This window comes from Cnephaeus nilssonii (assembly GCF_951640355.1).
Source record: "Cnephaeus nilssonii genome assembly, chromosome: 10".
Lineage (NCBI taxonomy): Eukaryota > Metazoa > Chordata > Mammalia > Chiroptera > Vespertilionidae > Cnephaeus > Cnephaeus nilssonii.
Window position 1 is genome coordinate 21,258,192 of NC_137081.1, and position 19,641 is coordinate 21,277,832.

At 56.3% G+C, this 19,641-nt stretch overlaps 1 protein-coding gene across 4 annotated transcripts in view; it reads right to left on the bottom strand.

Moving 5' to 3' along the window:
• The window catches only part of TNS1 (tensin 1), a 218,472-nt gene that overhangs the window by 182,436 nt on the left and 16,395 nt on the right, over nt 1-19,641 (bottom strand). For 2 of the 4 annotated variants that reach the window (XM_079782332.1, XM_079782337.1), the window contains exon 1: nt 5,014-5,061. The exons of the other annotated variants lie outside the window; for them this stretch is intronic. In XM_079782332.1, coding sequence (XP_079638458.1) covers nt 5,014-5,046 — 33 coding nt within the window. In that variant the 5' untranslated portion in view covers nt 5,047-5,061. Of the gene's footprint in view, nt 1-5,013; nt 5,062-19,641 lie in introns of those variants that run through there. 4 annotated transcript variants of the gene reach the window in all.

A 19,641-nucleotide genomic window follows, 5' to 3' on the forward strand; every position in this document is an offset into this window, starting at 1 on the left:
CATGTTGTCGTCGTTGTGTGTGCACTGGACCAGCCCAGGGGTGGCCCATGTCTGCAGTACTTCTGCTCCACGTCCCCTGTGTCTGAAGGAGCGAATCCAATGGAGTTGCTGCCACGTGTCCCCTTGTGTAATTACACCCTGCTCCCACTGACCTGCCCTCCCGGGGGAGAGCCTGGGGTCAGCCTTCCACCAGCTGCAGACACAGGTGCTGGCGTTGCTGACTGAAGGAAAGCTCTTTGACTCTGAGCAGGCCTGCATCTCCGCAGGAGGGCAGAGGGTGGAGAGAAGCACTGAGCCCCTCCCGCGGGACAGAGGAGCACGTGGAGACTTGGCAGCTCAGGATTCCATCTGGTGACCAGTTCCTGGACTGGATGGTCCCTCCCCAGCATCCTGCTCTCGCTCTCTCTCCCCCTTGGCTCCTTCATAAACTACGTCCCAACATTTCTGAGCCTCGAGTCCCTAGTCCCTTTTTGTGCCCAAAAATGAAATCATCCCCTGGAGGGGGAGGGGGAGGGGGCACAGTCTGAGCCTCATTAATGGGCTGGTGCCGGGGAGAGGCTGGCGCTGCTCCCTCACTGACTCCTCACGACGTCCTGCCGTGAGGCTGGGGAGTTGCGCTGGGACACAAGGCACACAGGAAGGCAGGGTGGAGCAAAGACTCAAATCCGGGCCTGTCGGAGGCAGGGTCCCAAGTCCCTAACCACGCACCACCACCATTTCCCACAGTCTGTCAATAGCGGCCTGTCGGGGGCCTTCTGGAGAAGACCTGGCAGTTACATCATCTGTCCAAAGGCCAGCTATTGGCCGGCTCAGCCGGCTTAGCCATCCTCAGTCATTCTCACTTCCTCCTCTTACATTACCAAGTTCTCAGCTTCATCTTTAGATCTAGTTTGAAGTTCATCTCCAAGAGGTCTTTCCTGATACCTCTGCTCTCCCCCAGTCCAGGTTAGGTCCCTCTTGGTAACACCCATCTTATCTTAACCACCAGCCTCAGCCCAACATCTGCAAGCTTCTCAAAGGAAGTCGGCACTCCATGACCCTTTGTGAGGTGGATGGACTGGTCCAGGTGTGGGTGCTTAGATGGCTGAATGGCTGGATGGCTTCTTCATCACAGCCCTTCCCCAACACCATTCCCTCTCCCTGGTTGCTCCCTAGCAGTCCCCTCCACCCAGAGCTCCAATGCCCCCAGCCCACATCCTTCCTCTTTTCAGGAACCCATCGGCCATGTGGCTTGGGCAGGAGTTCCTTTCACCACAGCTGGAACCTGGAACTAGTTGTCCCCGCCTGTCACAGAATTGCAGTGAGGGTCAAATGAAACTGTACACAGTAAGGCAAAGAGAGGTTAAATAACTTCTCACACACACACACACACACACGCACGCACACACGCACACACACCGCTCCTAAGTGGCAGGGCCAAGCTTTGGGCCTGGGCAGGCTCACTTCAGAATCTGAGCTCTGCCCACCGTGCACACTGCCTGCAGATGCCTGCCTTTCCCGGGCCTTCACATCGCTCTTACGACCCCATCCGCACGGGTCCCACATGCCCTGCCCTGGAGTATTCCCTGGATGGACAGCGGTAGATGGGAGGCAGCAGACCAGCTGCTAGTTCTAACTCTAGTTTACTGCATAGCCGTGCACCATATAATAAGAGCTATCATTTCTCAAGCTCTTACTGTGTGAGACACTTTCCTAAATGCATGTGTGCTTCAGCTCACTTAAAACCCAGCATCCCTATAGGTAGGTGGGGAAACCGAGGCACAGAGATGTCAACTACTTGCCTAAGCCCACACAGCTACCAACTGGCAAGGCCAGGATGAAACCCAGGCGCCACACTCTGGGCCAGCACACTGTACTTCCTCCAGACGCTGCCGAAAACCAGGGCAGCCTTTCTCCCTGCCTTTGTGCCTCAAGTGTCATTCTGAAAAACTTTGCAACGAGAGGGTGCGTGTTAGACCCTAGTGAGTGACATGCAGCCCAGCCTGGCTCCCAACACTACGGCAGGAGGCCCCGGGTGGACATGGCCCTCTCAGGCAAATGACACTCCAGAGAGAGTGAGTTCAGGGCCAGGGGTCAGACTGGGGTCGACATGGCAGGAACTGCACCCCGGGAATCCGGGGGCTCACGAGGACCCTTCTGACAAAAGTGTGTGCTTACTCCTGGGCAGGACACCAACTCCAGCAGAGAGAACACTTCATTGTCTGCAGCTGCAAGTGGCCTCAGAGAATAACGTCCAAGCTTTTGTGAGGTCCAGGAAAGGCCAGTGTCCAGCCGGGGCCACGCGGCTTGCTCAGGGCAGGGCCAGGCCTGCACTTAGCCCAGTCCTGCCGTGTGGCTCTTTCAGCCCCGCCCTAATATGCCCCTTCCCGGTTCCTAAGAGTGGGCCGAGCCCCTCTGAGAGGAAGAGCCTGCAGTCCTAACGCCGTCAGCGTACCAAAAACCTCGATTAATAGGCATGTAATTATTTTCTAAATAAGCCATACTTGAATATGTAATGGCAAATGGGAGCAATTGCTGAGAAAATCAAGTTATGCATAATATATCCCTATGCTCCTCGGCTAATAAAGTGCTTTTTATTCCTAGAGCTTGTTAAAACTATGCACTACAGATACATCACTTGGATGAAAGGTTTGCAGCTGTCCCCATCCAGGGACATGTGCACACACAGACACACAGGCATTCATACTGGGGCACAAGGCCTCTCTCTTCCAGGCCATGCCTCAATTTACCTCCCGGAGGCCACAGACCCACTCAGTTCTTGGCCCCAGAACAGTTAGGCAGAGTCTCTGGGAAGTCAGGAGCCTCAGAGGGGGGGCCCTGTCCTGCAACAGCCATCCCAGGGACACCCTCCCCTCACATGAGATCTAGGATATGGGGGATCCCACGAGCCAAACAGCAGGTTTCAGGGTAGGGCAGGGACCAGCATTTACTGAGCACTTACTATGTGCCTGGGCACCTGTCTTTTGACATACATTACCCCTCTCCCTACCCCTGCCATTTAAGATGTGTATTATTCTCCCCACATTACAGAGCAGGAAACTGAGGCTCAGGAAAGGAAATGTTTTACCCAAGGCTGCCCATCTGGTATATAATGGAGCTGGGATTTGAGCCTAGCCCTGTCTGGTGTCAAAGTCCACTCACTTCCCAACACCAGGTGCTTCTCAGGACAGAAACAGCCCCTGGGCAAAGTCTCCAGGACCCCCGCACCCCCTTTCCATAATTGGTGCCATCTATATACTGCCTGCCACAAATATACACCCCACTGAGGCCCACCCAGGAGGGAGGGAGGTGGCTGGTACACTGCCTTGGGCAACTGGAGGAGAAGACAAGAACCTTGACGTGGCCAGAACTGTGCCCGGGTCTGTCCAGTCCACACGTCCCCAAACTCTGGCTCACCCTGACAATGGGCATCCAGGCACAACCCCTCTGCCAGCCCACTACCCCCAGGCTCTTCCCATTCCTGTAAGAAAAGTGCCCACTAGGCTGCGCCACAGAGCTGGGGAGGGACAGAGGCTGGGATGGCACCAGGAGTGAGGTTAGAGAAGCCCAGTGGCAGCATCCACACCTCCCTGGGTTCCCGGCACCTCTCCCAGCTCTTAGGGAGGGCCGTAGCATCAGTAGGGCACTCATGCCTACCTCTCAGCAACTTCCTCCCCTTGTCTTCATTCCGCCCATGGCAAAACTGAGGCTCACAAGGGTGAAGCAATTCTCCCATGACCCCTCAGCAGACGTGGCCCTTCCTCCATCCACAGTAGCACATCACCCCTGGAAGTCTAACGGCTACCCTCCACACTGCAGGGCTCCCTCACAGACCACCCCATGGAAGAAAGCCTGGAGGGCCTGGAGGGCGAACTTGGTCAAGGATCCCTTTTACAGATGTCAACACCAGCCCAGCAAACCACTGCTGCATCCTCTGTGCAGGACACTCCAGGCACCGTCAAGCTACTAGTCAGACCCCTCCCCACACCTGAGCCCCAACTCCACCCAGACCCCCTCACTAGTCCCTCCCCCATCCTTCCCTTCTCTGCCCAAGTACATCTGGTTGCCCAAGTCCCTTCGCCCACACTGTCCTCAGCCTGAGCTCGCCTGGCCCAGAGAGGGCCCTGCTGAGGACTGGTGGGAACAGGGAGTGGGGCAGGAAAGGCCACATCTGGATTCCTGGCCTGAAACCCCCTCCCCCAAGCCAGCCATCACTCCCTCAGAAACCAACATTAACCTCGGCCAGGGATGACTTCCTCGCCCTCCTGACCCCTGTGCATGCCTTCGCCAAGACAGCCCCGGAGCCCCTCTAAGGGGGCTCTAGCCCCCGCCCCCACCCCTCCTGCAGCAGTAAACCCTCCCCAGTCCCATTCTGCCCCTAACTGGCCTCAAGACTTTTAACCCTCACCATGTGGCCCCAGACCCTGCCTGCCTACCGCTCGGCATCCTCGCCCCAACACATGCCTTCCTGAACCTAGGAACAAGGAGAGAGGAAGAGGAGGCCATGGCTGCCTCCAGAGGTGGGGGGGGGGGGGGGGGTAGGGGCTATGGAGGAAGGGATGGCAACAGGTAGAAGCTGAAATTGGGTCTAGAAGGGATAAAAGTGATAAATCAGGCAGAACTCTCCCCAGAATGGCTTTTTTCACTGTCGAAGTCAGTATCTCCCTATTCCTCAGTCTCCTACCAGTGCCCCTCCTCAAACTCAGGCTGAGCAGCTAAGGGGGTAGCAGGAGGGGCAGGAGAGGCTCCAAAAAGAAACACACTTCCTGGCGGCTTCCTTCTTCTTATAGCTCCTGTCTCAACTGGGGGTGAGAGCAGTGGGGTGGGGTGTACTGAGCTACAGAACCAGAGCCTGGGCCTTGTTGATGGGGAAGGACACAGGCTGAGGGTCTGCCCAAGTACGTCTGTCCTTCTGTCCATAGGGGCAGAGAGGCCCCACCACCACCTACACCAACACTCCCCCCCAAAACGGGCTCTCAGACGAAGGATAAGGGGCTGGGGGTGCAACACCCCAGCTAAAGCAGCCAGACCTACCCAGAGCATGCAGGACAGACAGATCCACGTCATCTTCGGGGGGCCCTGGACTCAGGCCACGTCCGGGGCCTGCAAACGACACTCTTGAGCTCACAGACCCTCAAGCAGGCAGAAGAAAGCTCTGAGTCCCAGGCTGCTGCTCCGCGTAGCCAGCATCTGTGGGCCTCTGGCCCTGCCTGCCTCCAGCTCCCCCTCCCTCCTCCACCCCCACTCCACCCCCTTGTCCCAGCCTCCTGTCTCCTCCCTCCTCTAGGCTCCACTGGTGGCGGTGGGAGGCAAAAGCCCTGTTATGCAGGGGGTGTGAAGGAGATAGGGCAAAGGGAAAACTACTAGAGACGCCCCCCTCCCCGCCTGCACCCCCACCCCCAGACATACAAGTCCTGTGAGCCACCAAAGCTTCTCCTGCCTTCTGATCTGCTGCTGGCAGGGCTGGAGTCTGCTCTCCTCACTGCAGAGCCCGCCACCCCAACCATTAATGAATGGACAGACAGACAGGACAGCACAGTCTGCACTGCCTGGGGTTCCTTGGCACTGTCCCATCTCAAAGGACACACGCAGGCCCTCCTGCCTTTGAAACACACACTCATTTGCACACACTCAGCCACAGGTCTTAACACAAGAGAAACCAAGCCTGAGACTGCAGGAGAATGGCCCAGCCCCCAGGCTGTGCATTTCATTCCAATTTTTTTTTCCTACTTCTTTTTTTCCTTCTTTCTTTTCTCCAAACATCTGTCCCAGCCCTTCCTGCCCTTCCTAAAGGGAGCCCCGCTCCAGGCTCCCGCGAGAGTCTGTTTTTCTTGACTGTACCCTGGGCCAACATTTGGTTTGCATTTCCCCACTTCCTCCTCCACCTCCCCTCTTCCCCCTCCCAGGGCCCAGTTTTCACCTCCCACCACTCCACTGCCTACTTCTCCCCACAGTGTCCCACGCGTTGCCCACCAGCCCTCCTCTCCCCTGTACCCTTTCCCTTAGCCCGGGGACAACGGTTGGGGTCTAGAGGGTGGGAAGAAAAGGGGTGCGGGATCCAAATGTATTCCCAGGGAGCTCTGCAGAGAAAGCCAACAAAATCTGCCCCGGCCCTCACTGTCTCGATCCCCATATACACATCTCAAAAAACTTTCCTGCCGGCGTTCTGGCCTGGCTGGACCAAGAGAGGGTGGGTGGAGCTGGTGAATCACCAGTTCTGCTTTTTGGAGCTTTCCAGGGGAGGACAAGAAGGCTCAGCCCCACCCCCTTCTGTAGACACACACACCAGGACACACGGTCCAATTCACATAAACACACAAAAGGCCAAAGACAGGGCCACACCCAGAGTAGGCACTCTGAGACCATTCTCTTGGATTGAGTAAGTTGGCAAGAAAGCCCTCTTGTTTGCGCTCCTTTGCAGACACAGGAGGGTGCTGTACGTGCCCCAGGCCACATGTACTATAGTTACATAGCCGCTGCCTCTCTCCCCCACTCACCCAGGAGCAGGCCCTGTCACTGTCTGTCAGCACCACACACAGTGCAGCCCCAGGGTTCAGTCTCTACGGCTGGCCTCTCCCCTCAGGTGGACCTGCCCAGCCAGGGGCGCTGGCTCCCAGCCCACAGTCCAGCCAAGACTTCTACCTGGGATGAGAGGGAATCCCCGAGAATGAGAGGGAAGCATTCACACTTGGTCTGGGAAAAGGCTGTGATATGTGGTCACGCAGGTGGTGCCCTGCTCAAGGGACTGGCACTCTATTGCCTGGTGATGCTGAGAAGTCGGGAGACACTGAAGCAAGTCTCTCATCTTGTCCTTCCTGGCCTCAGTTAAGAGTCTTTGGTCTGATAAAGGAGATAGGGCGCAGGATCAGGGTCCCTTCTCACATCTCCCCAAGTCTGTCTGCAGAGGTATGGAGCTGCCAATGGTTCTGCCCTGCTTCCCTTGCCAGAATCGCAGTGCCCCTCAGGACCCCCTCCTAAGCCTGCTGGGGCTCAGCTGGCAGTTTAGACGACACTGAAATGGACCAGTGTTCCCCGCAGCCACCTCTGGGGATGGCCACACAGAGACACTCCCACAAACTCTCCCTCTCTGCTGGCTAGAGCAGAGGGCAGGCAGGGAGGAGCGGCCTCTGGTGGCCTCTCTGAGAGCCCTGAGCCCACCCCTGAGCCACCATCCCCAGCCCTGCCAGCCTCCTCCCTGCAGTTGTCTTGGGAGTTCTGAGAAATCACCTTGCAGCTTCCCAGAAATGCTGCAAAATGAGAGCAAAGACCAAATCACAGTAACACCAACTTGTCTGGCCTCCCACACAGCCCCAGGGGGCCCTGCGGCCCCCAGGCCAGCTCCCTCCCCAGTCCTCTCAACTGGAAGTGAAAATGGGAGTGCAGGACCCTGGGCTAGGGGTCCTCTTGAAGGAATCCTGACCCCAGAATGCTTCCACCCCTCTTTTCCAAGACTCTGGAGGTCTCTCCTGTATCTTAACCAATCATTTGAAGTCACTCCTGCTACCTAACAACCATCTTCCCTGCTGAATGTTCAACTCTGCCACCTGAGGTGTCTCTAACGATATATAATGGCCCTGTTTCAAGCTTGTTATCTATTATTTATCCTTCACAGTCTGGGGTCCCCTCCCCCACCCACACACAGAGAAAGTGTCTTGGGCAAGGACATGTCCCGTGTTTTCCATCCCCAGAGCCTGCCATACAGCAGGTTGACATAGTTGAAAAAGGAATGAATCAATCTATCAATCAATGGGTCCTGAGGAATTTGTCTACTCTTACCATCTACTATCCCCTCCCCAAACCTTTCTTCTCTTCCCCTCTGGCCCCCTTCAAAGGCCCTTGGGCATACTTAGCCTGCACACCTTTGCACATGCTTGTAACACCCACTCATCTTCAGCACCACTACCCCCCCCCCCACCCCTACCCTGAGCTCTCTCAAGCTGCAAACTCTCCAGAGGCCAGAGTATCACTCATCCTGGGGTACACACCCCTGCCTGGACCAGGGTTTCACACGCAGCAGACATCAGACACCTGCTGGGGGGCTGGCTGGGTTTTCTGGGCTGAAATCCCAAAGGCCTCAGAACCCACCATTACCCTGTGCAACACCACCCACTGCCCTGGCCATTTCTGCAGCAGGTTTGTGTATAATTCCACTCTCCCCTCTGCACACAGAGCCCTCCCCGCTCACCATCCACTGCCCTCCAGCCCCTGGGTCAGCAGCCAGCTGAAGAAACAGTCAGGACTGCAGGCTCTGGGGCTGGCCCTGGGCCCAGAGGCTGGCTGCGCTGAGGCAGCGGGAAGGGTGACTGAGGGCAGGAATGAAGGTGATGGCCTTGTAAACCTTAGCCTGGCACTCCTCCTTCCTGGCCTCAGTTTCCTCACCTACAAAATGACCAGCTGCTGGTCACTAAGGTCCCTTCCAGCTCCACCGTCTGAGATGCCACAACTATCCAAGGCCACGGCTCAGCTCCCTCCTATTCATTCTGCCTATCATTTGACACTTGTCCATCAAAAAGTTCTTCCTGTTGTCTAGCCATCTCTTATTGTGGCATCGAGCCTTTCCTCTGTCACCAGTGGTCACAGAATCTGAGTGTCACAGCACATCAGAGATAGAAAGACGTCAGGCTCAGACAGTGGTCACAGTCAGGGTAACTAGTAAAGTTCAGAGCCTTCTGGGGCCCGAAAGAAGTTAAATGAGAGGAGCAGGCAAGGGGTCTTCAGGGACCTGGAGAGTTCAGGCCCCGCTAAAGGGGATGCGCACTCCTCGGGGAGAGCCACTGTGCCATCAGCTTCGGAAGCCCACACGGTCAGATCTTTCGATCTATCAAGAGAAGCCTCAAATCTATATCATTATATAAAATCTTTTCTATAAAATATGAGAAAAAATGCATATTTTTAAATGTTGGCGTTTTCTTTTTTTAAACCATTCTGCCTGCCAAATTAAACACGTTCTGCCGGGGCGGGGGGTGCCTTTTGGGGCACCACTCACCTAGTCCAGCCCCCTTGTCTCACAATGACAGCGCTCCAATGGAGAGAGGGGTGGGCAGGAAGCATCCAGCTGCCCAGGCCAGGTCTAGCTTGGGGCGGAGGATAAGGGTAGAAGGGAACACACAGAGGTCCAACAAGGACAGGGCTGCCGCATGGGTCAGGATGACACCAACTGGCTCCCTAGTGACTCTAGATGTTTTTCCTAAGCACCTCCTGTCCAGTCACTGTCATGCCCTCCGCTTTCTCCTGCCAACCCTGCAGCCCACTGCCTTCCACACTGGGCTGCACACACCAAAGCCTTCCTCCCAGCCAGCCCCAGGGGCCTCCCATCAAATAAGGGGGTGCAGAGCTGGCTCTGGGGTTCCTCTCCAACATACCAACTGCAGATACCAAAAGCACGGGACACGGGAATCTGACACCAAAGCACTCGGCAACTGTATCTATACGCTTTTGCCCCCTCAGACTCTGCCACTCTACCCGCTGCCCCAGGGGGAGAAAAAAGAAAACCAGTCAGGCATTTAATGTGGTACTGCATGTAAGCCTCCTACCGGTTCCTGATTCACAAATGCAGCAACTGAGGCGCAGAGAGGTACAGCAACTTGCTCAGAGTCACACAGCTAATAGGTGTGAGAATGGAGTCCAGGGCATCTGGCCCCACATTTTGCAGGGACCAAGAATTCCCTGTTGGTCCTCAGCAATACAGTCACCCAGGGCTTAGGAGTTATGGTCCCATATTGTGGTGATGCATTAGCCAGCTCCCCATTCCTCATCCAAGGGCTGGTGCTGCAGAAATCAGCTACTCAGGCCCAGGTCTGGCTTGGGTCAGGGGGTGATGCCAGAGGGTGGGGGGGACCAGAGGGACACAAAGGACAGAGCTGCCACATGGGTCAAGATGAAACCAACTGGCTCTCCAGTGACTCTAGAAAAGCCAACAGAAAAACCATAGTCCTGGCAAGACCTGGGGCCCAGGATTGAGTGAGGACAGGGTCTGGCACCTGCTGCCCGCAGGTAAGCCAGGTTATATCACCTGCTCCCCATACACACTCAGCCTCCAAGCTCTGGATACTCAGAGCCCAGCAGAGCCTCAAGTACCACTTCACAGGACGCTCACTGCACAGGAGTACAGCCAGGATGTGAGTGGAGACTGAAGTCCTGTCCCTGCTCCTCTCATCAAGCCTGGCATGAGAAGCATCAGACCAAAGCAAGGGTACTCGCCCGAAAGCCCACCAAAGCACCCTATGGGTAGAGGAGGTCCTGCCCCTGGCCCCCATGCCCATTACTTTTCCTCAGTCTGGGTGTTCCCTGGCAGGCAAGGCGAGGTTCCAACCAGGCCCTGTCTGAGCCTCAGTTCCCCCAGTTGACACAGGAAGGCGTATCATTCACATCCCGTTCCCCTGCCTCCCCCCACCAGCATCCTGGGTCGGGGGAGTGACTGGGCCTAATTCCAACAATTTTTAATAAAATCCTTCCCAGAGTCCGATTCAGTGATCTTGATCTCTTCCCCAGCTCTAATTTCCTGCCTGACTCGGGACCTCAAAGGCAGGCGGAAGGCCATTGCAGCTTCTCATCCAGGCCCTCACCGCCAGCCCGCAGCTCAAATCCTGGCCCAGAAGGTTAGGTCATCCTCAACCTCTGCAAATGAGCGGGGGATAGATTGCTAAGTGGCCTGGGGTACCACTGACCTGGTCCTGTGTGGCCATTTCCCGCTGCCTTTTCTCAAATCTGAAAACCCGGACAGCACAGCATCTGAACTCAGAGCCCACTGGAATGTGGATGGGGCTCCATCCCTGCGGCCCACAGCTGCAGCGCCTGCCTCCCAGCCAATCCTGGGGGACGATGCATTGTGCTAGAATGTTTCAAAGCACTCTGTGGGTTCCTGGGGCGGAAGCCTGCTGGCACCTCTCCCCACTGCGGAGTGGCAAAGAGGGAAACTGAGACCCAGGGGCAGCCCCTGGGAGGAGGAGTTGAACATACAAGCTTCTCACGGAGTGGAAGGATGCTTCCCATCCATATGATGGGGAAAATGGATACTGGGAGAAATCCTTCCCTCCCCATTACCCCAGATCTGGCCTGCCTGAGGTCTACAGGAGGTGATCCGCATTGAAAAGATATCATAATAATAAAGATATCCTTGATTCTTATTGAACACCTACTATGGAGTAGGCACTTTGGTAAATGCTTTAAATACATTTAATCCTTACAACAACCCATTCTATACCAGAGAAAACTAAGGTACAGGCAGACTCAGTAGCTTGTCAAGGTCCACAGCTAGTAAATGGTAGAGCGGGGCAGACTCGCTCTAAGCTGGCACTCGTAACCAGAGAGGTGCATTCAGCCCCCTCTCCCATGACAAGGCCCCTCTGGTTCCCTAAAGGAGAGGACAGGGGATCAGAAAGCCAGGACCCCAGTCCCTCACGAAGGCCTCCTGGAGCTCAAGGTCATGCTCTTGGGGTTCTTTCTGCCCCTCAGGGGAGAATCTGAGGTTACATGCAGTTTTTCCAGTTCCTTACTCTTTGAGTCAGCTATGCCCCCCCCCCCCCCACACACACACACACACATGCATGCGCCCGGAAGGCACTGTCTATGATCTTCTCTGCGAGGATCCCAGAGAGAAAGGTGGCCAACCAGGGCACCCCACCCCACAGCACTACAGGTCCCACCAGACCCCTCCTCACCCACTACCCCAGCTACTGCCCCACCCTGGTGCCCCAGTCCCCATCTTCTTCCTATCCAGTTCCCGGGTTCCTCTATCCCCCTGAATAGATGGGAATCCCCCCACCCCCACCTCCCTGACACCCACAGGCTTTCAGCCCCATTTCCATCTCACTCTGTTAGTGCCCAGCTTTCATGCTGGGTTCTCAGTGGGGACCCAGGAACTCGCCCTCCCTTTCCTAGAAATGGGAAGGATGCTTAAGGCCCCCAGGCGCCCTGTCCCCAAATCTCCTCCACCCTCCCACAGACGCTGGTGCTATCCTTCAGACTTCAAACCCGGGCTAGGGAGGGCTGTGCGCTGGGGACAGGCGGCCACTCCCCCTTGTGGATCGGCGCGGCGTGGTAGGAGCTCTGAGGAGTCCCCAAACTCTGTTGACAGGCAGGCTAACCACCGTCAAGATGGGGTTTCCGCCGGGGTGGGATATGGTCCATGGAAGCCCAGGAGGCTGAGGGAGGAGAATGCCCGTTGGGGTGGGTGGGGCAGGTGCTAGGTGAGGCAGATAGAGCTTACCTGGCTGCGGAGGCAGAAGCGCAGGGGCAGGAGGCAGGAGAAGAGATACTTGCCCCATCCGATCACGCAGGAGAAGCACCAGCTCAATCGAGTCATGTTGACGAGGGTGGGTGCCTGGGGCGCGAGGGTCGGGGGAAGAGGACTGGCTGCTGCGGGAGCGGATTTGGGGGTGGGAGGGGGGTGGGCGAGGAGGTAGACCAGAGCCCTGCCCCGGGGCGTCCTGGATCCTCTGCCCAGCAGGAGCAGCCCCAGTGTCTGGATCGCTCTACCCAGAGGAGGAGGAGGAGGAGCCTGGTGGGGGGCCAGCAGTGCGACCCCGATGTGCCTCCATCTCCCCGGAAACCCCTGCGGGAGGCGCTTCCACCCTCCGGGACTTCCTCCGCTGCTCCCTCTCTCCTCCCCTCCGCGTGAGCGTGCTGGCCTCCGGCCTGCCTGCTTCCCGGGCGGGCTGGGGGGCGGGCGCAGGCACCCCTGGAACTTCGGAGGCGCAGGGAGCGGCGCAGAAGCTGGTCGGGACAAGGCGGGGGCGGCGCCAGGCGTCCACCTGCGGGGAAGGCGCAGCGGCGGCGCGAGCCTGGGCAGCGGCGGCAGCATTGTGCTCCCGCTGCAGTGAGCGTGCGCGTGTGTGCGTGAGTGGATTCCCTCCAGACCTCACTCCAATTCCCATATTGCTCCCCAGAGCATAATGTGATTGACTTAAATGGAAGCCACTGACTTCCACCACTGAAGCCAAAATATCCATGGGCCCCAGGGGTGCACATGGGGACACTGAACAACAACCTGGGCCAGCTGTCCCAACTCACTGCCATCCTCTGACCCTGCCCACACCCCACTCCTCTGCCTGGATCTCTCTCCAGCCCACTCCAGGAGAGAGGGAGCTCTGAGATCCCAAGCACCCCTCAGCTCTGAGATCCCAAGCCCCTCAGAGGCTGAACCAGCTCGGATGAATGAGAGCTGGACAGGTCGCCTCCAGCTGGAGTCTCTCTGCTCAGGGTCCTGGGTCTCACTGCCCTGTTTCACTTTCTGTGCTGCCTGGCTGCCTGCGTCCACCATCCTTCTCCGCCTCTGCTGTGCTCAGATGATGTGAACAGAGGATGGGCCTCTCGGGAATATTGTTGGGGGTGACCATTTTGTCACCCTGGAACTAAGGAGAGGGAAGAAGACAGAGGTGGGAAAGAGGTGCTGGACTCTGACAGGAGGGAGAAGAGACAGAGACACAGAGAGACAAAGACGGAGAGAGACAGGCAGGAGACCCACAGACATACCACGGAGAGGTGGAGAGGCAGCCATGAGCTTTGTCCCTGGTTCTGTTGCTGCAGAGAAACTGGGAGGGCAGCCAGCCAGCCAAGCCAGCGAGGAAAGGAGGGGTGGGGGAGCTGCCAGGGCCTCTTCTGCAGCAACAGGCCACTGGAGCACCAGCCAGGTCCCCTCCCCCACACTCCCACCCGCTACGGTCTGCACGCCTGGGCCTGGGCTTCCCTGGGCACCATCTCAGGGCCATTTTTCCTGGAAATGCTGTCTCCCCGACCCCTTCCTCAGGGAGGATGGAGACACAAAGACAGCCTCGTGGGGCTGTAACCAGGGGCTCCTTCCTGAGGAGCTGAGGTTTCTCAGCTAGCTGACCCTGACCCAAGCCCCCTTTACCCTAGCCCACGCAGCTCCCCACCCCGAGACAGGGCAGTAAGCATAGTGCTTTGGAAGATATTGGGCAGAAACACAGCGAAGGAAAAGGAAGAGGTCCCTGCTAGTGTATAGCTGGAGAAAGGAGAAAGGCAGACAGGTTCCTCAGTCCCCTAACAGTCCCTCAATAAGGGGGACCCCCCCCCCCTCTCTCTCTCTCACACACACACACACACACACACACACACACACACTCGAAGGCTCTGTGTGAAAACTGGTGAGGGGAGGGAGGATGCATCAGGTAAGTGGAGTAGAGACTAGAATTTAGACCCTTGTTACTTGAATTAGTGGATCACTAAAGCGAGCCCATCCCTAGCAGGCCCTGCCTTGTTCATGCCCATGAGCTCCAGCAAAGTGCCTGGTGCTGCTGAAGTCTGTCCCAGGCCTGAAGTGGTGGCCTTCTTCCAGTGTTGTTGTTTGTTTGTTTGTTTGTTTGTTTTGGGGGGAGGGCTGCCATCTCCACAGTCTCCCCACCCAGGCACCAGAGGAAATGGATTATGATGTGAGACTGAGAAAATGGGATTTAATCCACAGCAAGTGGAATGAAGTTTAATGGAAAGGAATAACTTGTTGATTTTTTTTTTAATAGAAGTTCTTCAGACTGATCAATGCAAGTGTGGCCCATCCTAGACTAGAGAGCAGGACAAGAAGACGTTCTAAAGAGAATTATTAAAGTCTTCTCAGCACGTAGAGCATAAAGGCCCTCATCAAACATAGAAGGAAGGAAAAGAGGGGGGTGGGAAAAAAGAGAAGGAAAAGATGGCTAAATCCAGCCCTTCCAACAAGCAGGTCCTGTCAAAAGGGCTCAGAAGGCCAGAGAGTCCTTCATTTCCATCCACTGCCCAGCAGGAGGTGTCCTTAACCAGTGACTCTCCAGAGAAGAAGCGAAGAGTCAGCAGCTGATGGGGACGTGAAGTCAGGCCTGTCACTGCTGGATCTTCTCCCCAGATTCCCCTCCCAGCCTCTGGCCCACCACACCCCACATAGCTTCCTGCCAGGTGTCTCAGCTCCTAAAGGTCAATGTAATCCTGTCCTCCATGTGCACAACCTTAACAGGACACAGAAGTACATCCTTGGGAGTTTAGTGCCTCAAGGAAAATCACAAGACCTCTGTTCTTTTTTTATCACTAGAGGATTCCCAGAACCTCCTGGAACGTTTTAACAAGGACCCCTTTGCTTCCTCTTTTACCTAAACTTGTATGCTTTGTAGGGGTGGGGAGGAGTCCAATCCCAAAAGGTTGCCTCTCAATCCCTTTCTCCCTCAGAGGACTCAAGGCACCAGAAACTGCATCTGGCACCTGATAGGAAGCTTGAGAACTCTCCCCTCCCGCCCGTCTCTCCTTCTAGGCCCCCTAAGCACCAGGGACAGAGATACAAGGCTCCATAGAACGGGCTAGATTCAGATGCTCAGACACAGGGGACCATGTATTAGACGACAAAACGTGGAGTAAGTGAGGGATCAGGATGAACCTGGATAGGGCCTGCTCCATCAAATGGGCCCCATGTCAGAAGCAAACTGCTCTTCAGCCCCCATGTGGGTGCCTGATAATAGCCCCCAGCTCTTCATCTCTCCCTCTCAGTGGAGCTTTTACAAAGGTGGCCACCATCTTTAGAGGGTTAAAGGATTCTCTGGGAACTCCCTGCCCTGCCCAGGCTCCCTCAGACCCCAGGACTGTATCCCAGCTCTGCTACCCACCCCCTGGGGCCCAGCTCTTTCTTCCTCTGTCTCTTCTCCTTGGCTAGAGTCCAGGCTGGAGGCAGGCTGTGCTGTGGGCCTGGCCAGGGCTTGAAGGAGGAAGAATTTCTTCTCCATACCCAGTCTTGTTCACGTAGCCTGGAGACCCAGACGCTGAGTGCAGGCCAGGAAGGAGATTCCAGAGTCTAGAGCCAGGTAGTATGGAGGCCATGCTGGCAGAGAGGGGACTGCTCTGGGCCTTTCTCCCCACGATTTTCCTGGGTCAGAACCCGGAGAGCACTCTTTTCCCTGGAGAAACTGAAGAAGAAGAGGAAACTTCCCAGAGGCCGTCAGCGAAGGAGTCAGGGAAAACAGAGAGCAGGTCAGAGCCACAAGCCCCCTGGGGACAGGCCACGGGAGGAGGGCCCACCTGGCTCAGGGCAGGCACAGAGCTTCCTCTGTCCTGGCCCCCAGGGCCACTGTGCCCCCGGCTGGTTTTGTCTGAGGGGGGACAAAGGCAGCTCCTGTTAGGGGAGAATGGCTTGGGCATCTGATCGGAGGCTCCGGTCTCGTTTTCACACCCAGAGAGAGATGTACAGAGGCCGCTCCCCGGGGACTCCAAGCCTTTCTCCCCCATCAGATGGGGCCAGCTCCGGAGGCCTGCCTGCTCTCCAGGCACTTTCTCACAACTCCAGTTAGAGTTTCACCACCTCTAGCCACAGCGATTCCACCTGTGGCCTCCAGAGGGCTCTCACTTGGGTCTCACCTCCCAGGCTGGGTTCCCCAGGACCCCAGCACATCCATGAGGGATGAAATTCATCAGTTCACTCAGGGTTAAACTGCCCAACCATATACAAAGTCCAGAACCCACATGTCATACTGCCCCCTAGTTTTCTCTCCTTGCAACAGAATAGGGTCCCTGCAGAGCTGGGCTCCCATCTCAGATATGTGCCAATGTTCTAGTTTCCACATCCTCTGACAACTCCACCAAAGTCCTTCCTTGTCTTCCGGTCCCAGACTGTGTAACAACAGCAGGTGCATTTCTTCATAGCACTTCACTATCTCTTCTTAATAGATTCGCTCACCTCCTCTCCTACCAGAATGCCAGTTCCCAGAGGACCTTGTCAGTTGTTCACAGCTGCATGAGTTACTTGGTAGATTGGCTGGTTGAGTGCATGAATGAATGAATGAATGAATGAAGGGAGGGAAAGGAGGGAGGCCAACCCTGCTTCCAAATCCTTTGGATCCCTCTACAGCCCTGGATTAGAGGCCAGTAGGGAATGTCATTTTCAAGGTCCCTGAAATTTTTATACATCCCTACTCGACCCACCCCTGACGAGGGACCCCATCTCCATGTTCTGTAATAGCTCCTCAATATCCAGTACTGATCCCACTTAAACTTGAAAGAGACCCAGCACCTTCCCCTGCTCCCCACCACAACACACACATGATTGACACATGAGGATGCTGAGGCAAAGTGACTGGCTAGAAAGGGGTCACATAGCTAGAAAGTAGCAGTGCCAGAACTGGATCAAAGCCCCATTCCTGGTTCATTGCTTCCCGGCTCCACAACCTTATAGAGGGAGGAGGAGAGGAGGAAGAGAAGAAGAAGAGGGGAGAGGAAGGACAAGGAATGTGTCTCCCAAGGAGGTGATTCTGTAAGTTCTCTTTCTCCCCTCCACCACCACTAACCCAGATCTCTGACCCCTGACAGGCAGGAAGTTCTTCCTGATACCGAACCTCTAGCCCCCCTCTCAAATTCCAGACCATTTCTTCTTAGCCTGCCTTGCCTGGGAAGGAGACCTTGGTCACTCTCTTCTGTACAATAAATGCCTTTAGACACTGGCAGCTCATTATCCAAACCCTCATCCCATCCCCACCCCCACCCCTCTCTAATCTGCAAGCTGAAAATCCTGGGTCCTCTGGGCCCCTTGCCAAATGACTTCCATCACCACCCAGCAGCTGATGGATAAACGGTGGGTGGGGAGGGGTGGGGAAAGACCTGGAATGATGGTGGTTATTGATCCATTGGAGAGCCCTAGCCTGGACTCCCTCCCAGGGCAGGCAGAGCATCTGGGGGTGGAGAAATAAGAACAAGGCTCCTGATGTCATCCTGGTCATCCCCTGCCTCTGGGGTGTTCATTGCAGGGCCCAGCATGGAGACTGCAGACCTAGGAGCTGGGCAGCTGGGTCTGAGCCCAGGCTCCTGCAATGAGATTAAAGCAGGGACTGTCTAATTGATTCTGATGGAGCTGGGAGAGGGAGTGAGATGAATGGAGAGTGCGGGAGGAGAGGGAGAAAGGAGCGGGCAGGGTAGGGGACAGAGGAGGGCCAAGTCTGGGAAGCCCAATTGCATCAGAACTAGCTAATACAATCACAATCCCCGGCCCCTACCCATTTCCACACAGCCCCTCCCCTCCCTGGAAACCAGCCCACTGACTGGTCTTCCCCTGAACTGGATAGGGAGGGCAGGGAAGGCGGCTGCGTGTGGGCAGCTCAGAAGGAGAGCTGTATTAACCGCCTCCCCCCCACCCACCCCCAAGTCCTAGGAACTAAGGCACAGAAAGGCAAAGATAGTGACAGGGACTGTCAGACAGCTAGAGACATCAGAAGACAGAGGTGAGTGGAGGCAGATACACACAAACAAGCAGACGTGCACCAACCCCCCATTCTCTACCAGACAACTTCCCCCCATCACACTCACTGGCACCCCTCACCCCTCTCCAGCCAAGTCATCCTAGGAAAATGGGTGAGAGTTCAAGAAATGGGACCAGGGACTCTTCAGTTCCCCACTCATCCCAGGACCCTCCAGAGACTGGGAAGTAAGAGAAAGCAGGAGTGAGAGGAGAGAAGGGGAACAAAACAGAAAGGCAGTGGGTGATGGGGGGTGGGTGGGTAAGGAGCCGGGGGATGAGGAGAGCTCTGCCCATCACTCAGAGAAAGGCAATGAAGGCCAGCAGAGGTGAGGGGGGAAGAGGAAAATGAGTGACAGAGAGAAAGCATCAGGTGCCACCAGCCAGCCAGGGAAACCGAGGCAGGAAACAAGGTGACGTGGCTGCATCCCAGGCTTCAGAAGCAGGCAGGGGGCTGGGGCTCCCAGGGACTCCCTCCGGGGCCCAATGGCAGCCCTGAGGGCAGGAGCCCGATCTGCACCCAGGCTCTCAGGGAACTTCATTCTCAACCAGGAGGCCAGGGCTGGTCCAGGGGCCAAGCCTAGAACAAGCTCCTGGGAGACCTCAAATCCCCTGGGAAGTGAACCTCTCACAGCTCCCAGAAGCCAGGAGAGCTGGCGCCTCAGTGTGCCCTGGTCAGACCCTATGTCAGACATGGGTAATATTCCCACAGCCCCTCAAATCAAGGCGGGGGGCTCTCCTGGGGCCTGCGGACCTCCACTCATGCCCTTGACCTAAATGGTACACTGTGGCTTCTTGTTCCCCCTCATCAAAGGGTCCCAGACACACCTGAGCCTGGCTTCTGGCACTTTCTATTCTCACTGTCCGGTAGCTTCGGGGCAGAGCAAGGCAGGCCCGGCCCAAGGCAGACCAGGGATAGGAGGTTCCTGATGCAGCCCCCTTGGGCAGCCCAGCCCCAGCCCAGCCCCATCACGAAGCCGTGAGGGGTGAGGAGTCGGATCCAGGGACCGGAGGCAACACCTCTGACTGGGGAATTGGTTCTGTACTTGCCTTTCTTCCCTCCCAGTGCAGTTGAGAGCACACCAGGATAAAATGCATGACATGTCACCTCCTGTGTGCCCTCCCACAGAGAAGAAGCCAGGAACAAAGCCAGCAGAGACCAGGGTCCGAATCCTGGCCCTGACCCTTTCCAACTGTGTGACCTTGAAGAAATTAGTTCCCCATTCCGAGCCTGTTTCCTCTTCTGTAAAATAGAGACAAGGATCCCAACCTTGTGGGGTAGTTGTGCAGATTAAATTAAATGTGAAAATGCCTGGCACCAGACCTGACTCTTCAAGGCACCCTCAGGAGCTGCTGGGCAAATATCTCCGAACCTCGGGCCAGGAGGGGCACCCTGGGGTGACTTGGAAAGCAAATTCACCTGACCCCCAAGCTTTCCTGGGTCTGGTGGCTGCACACTGCCCGCC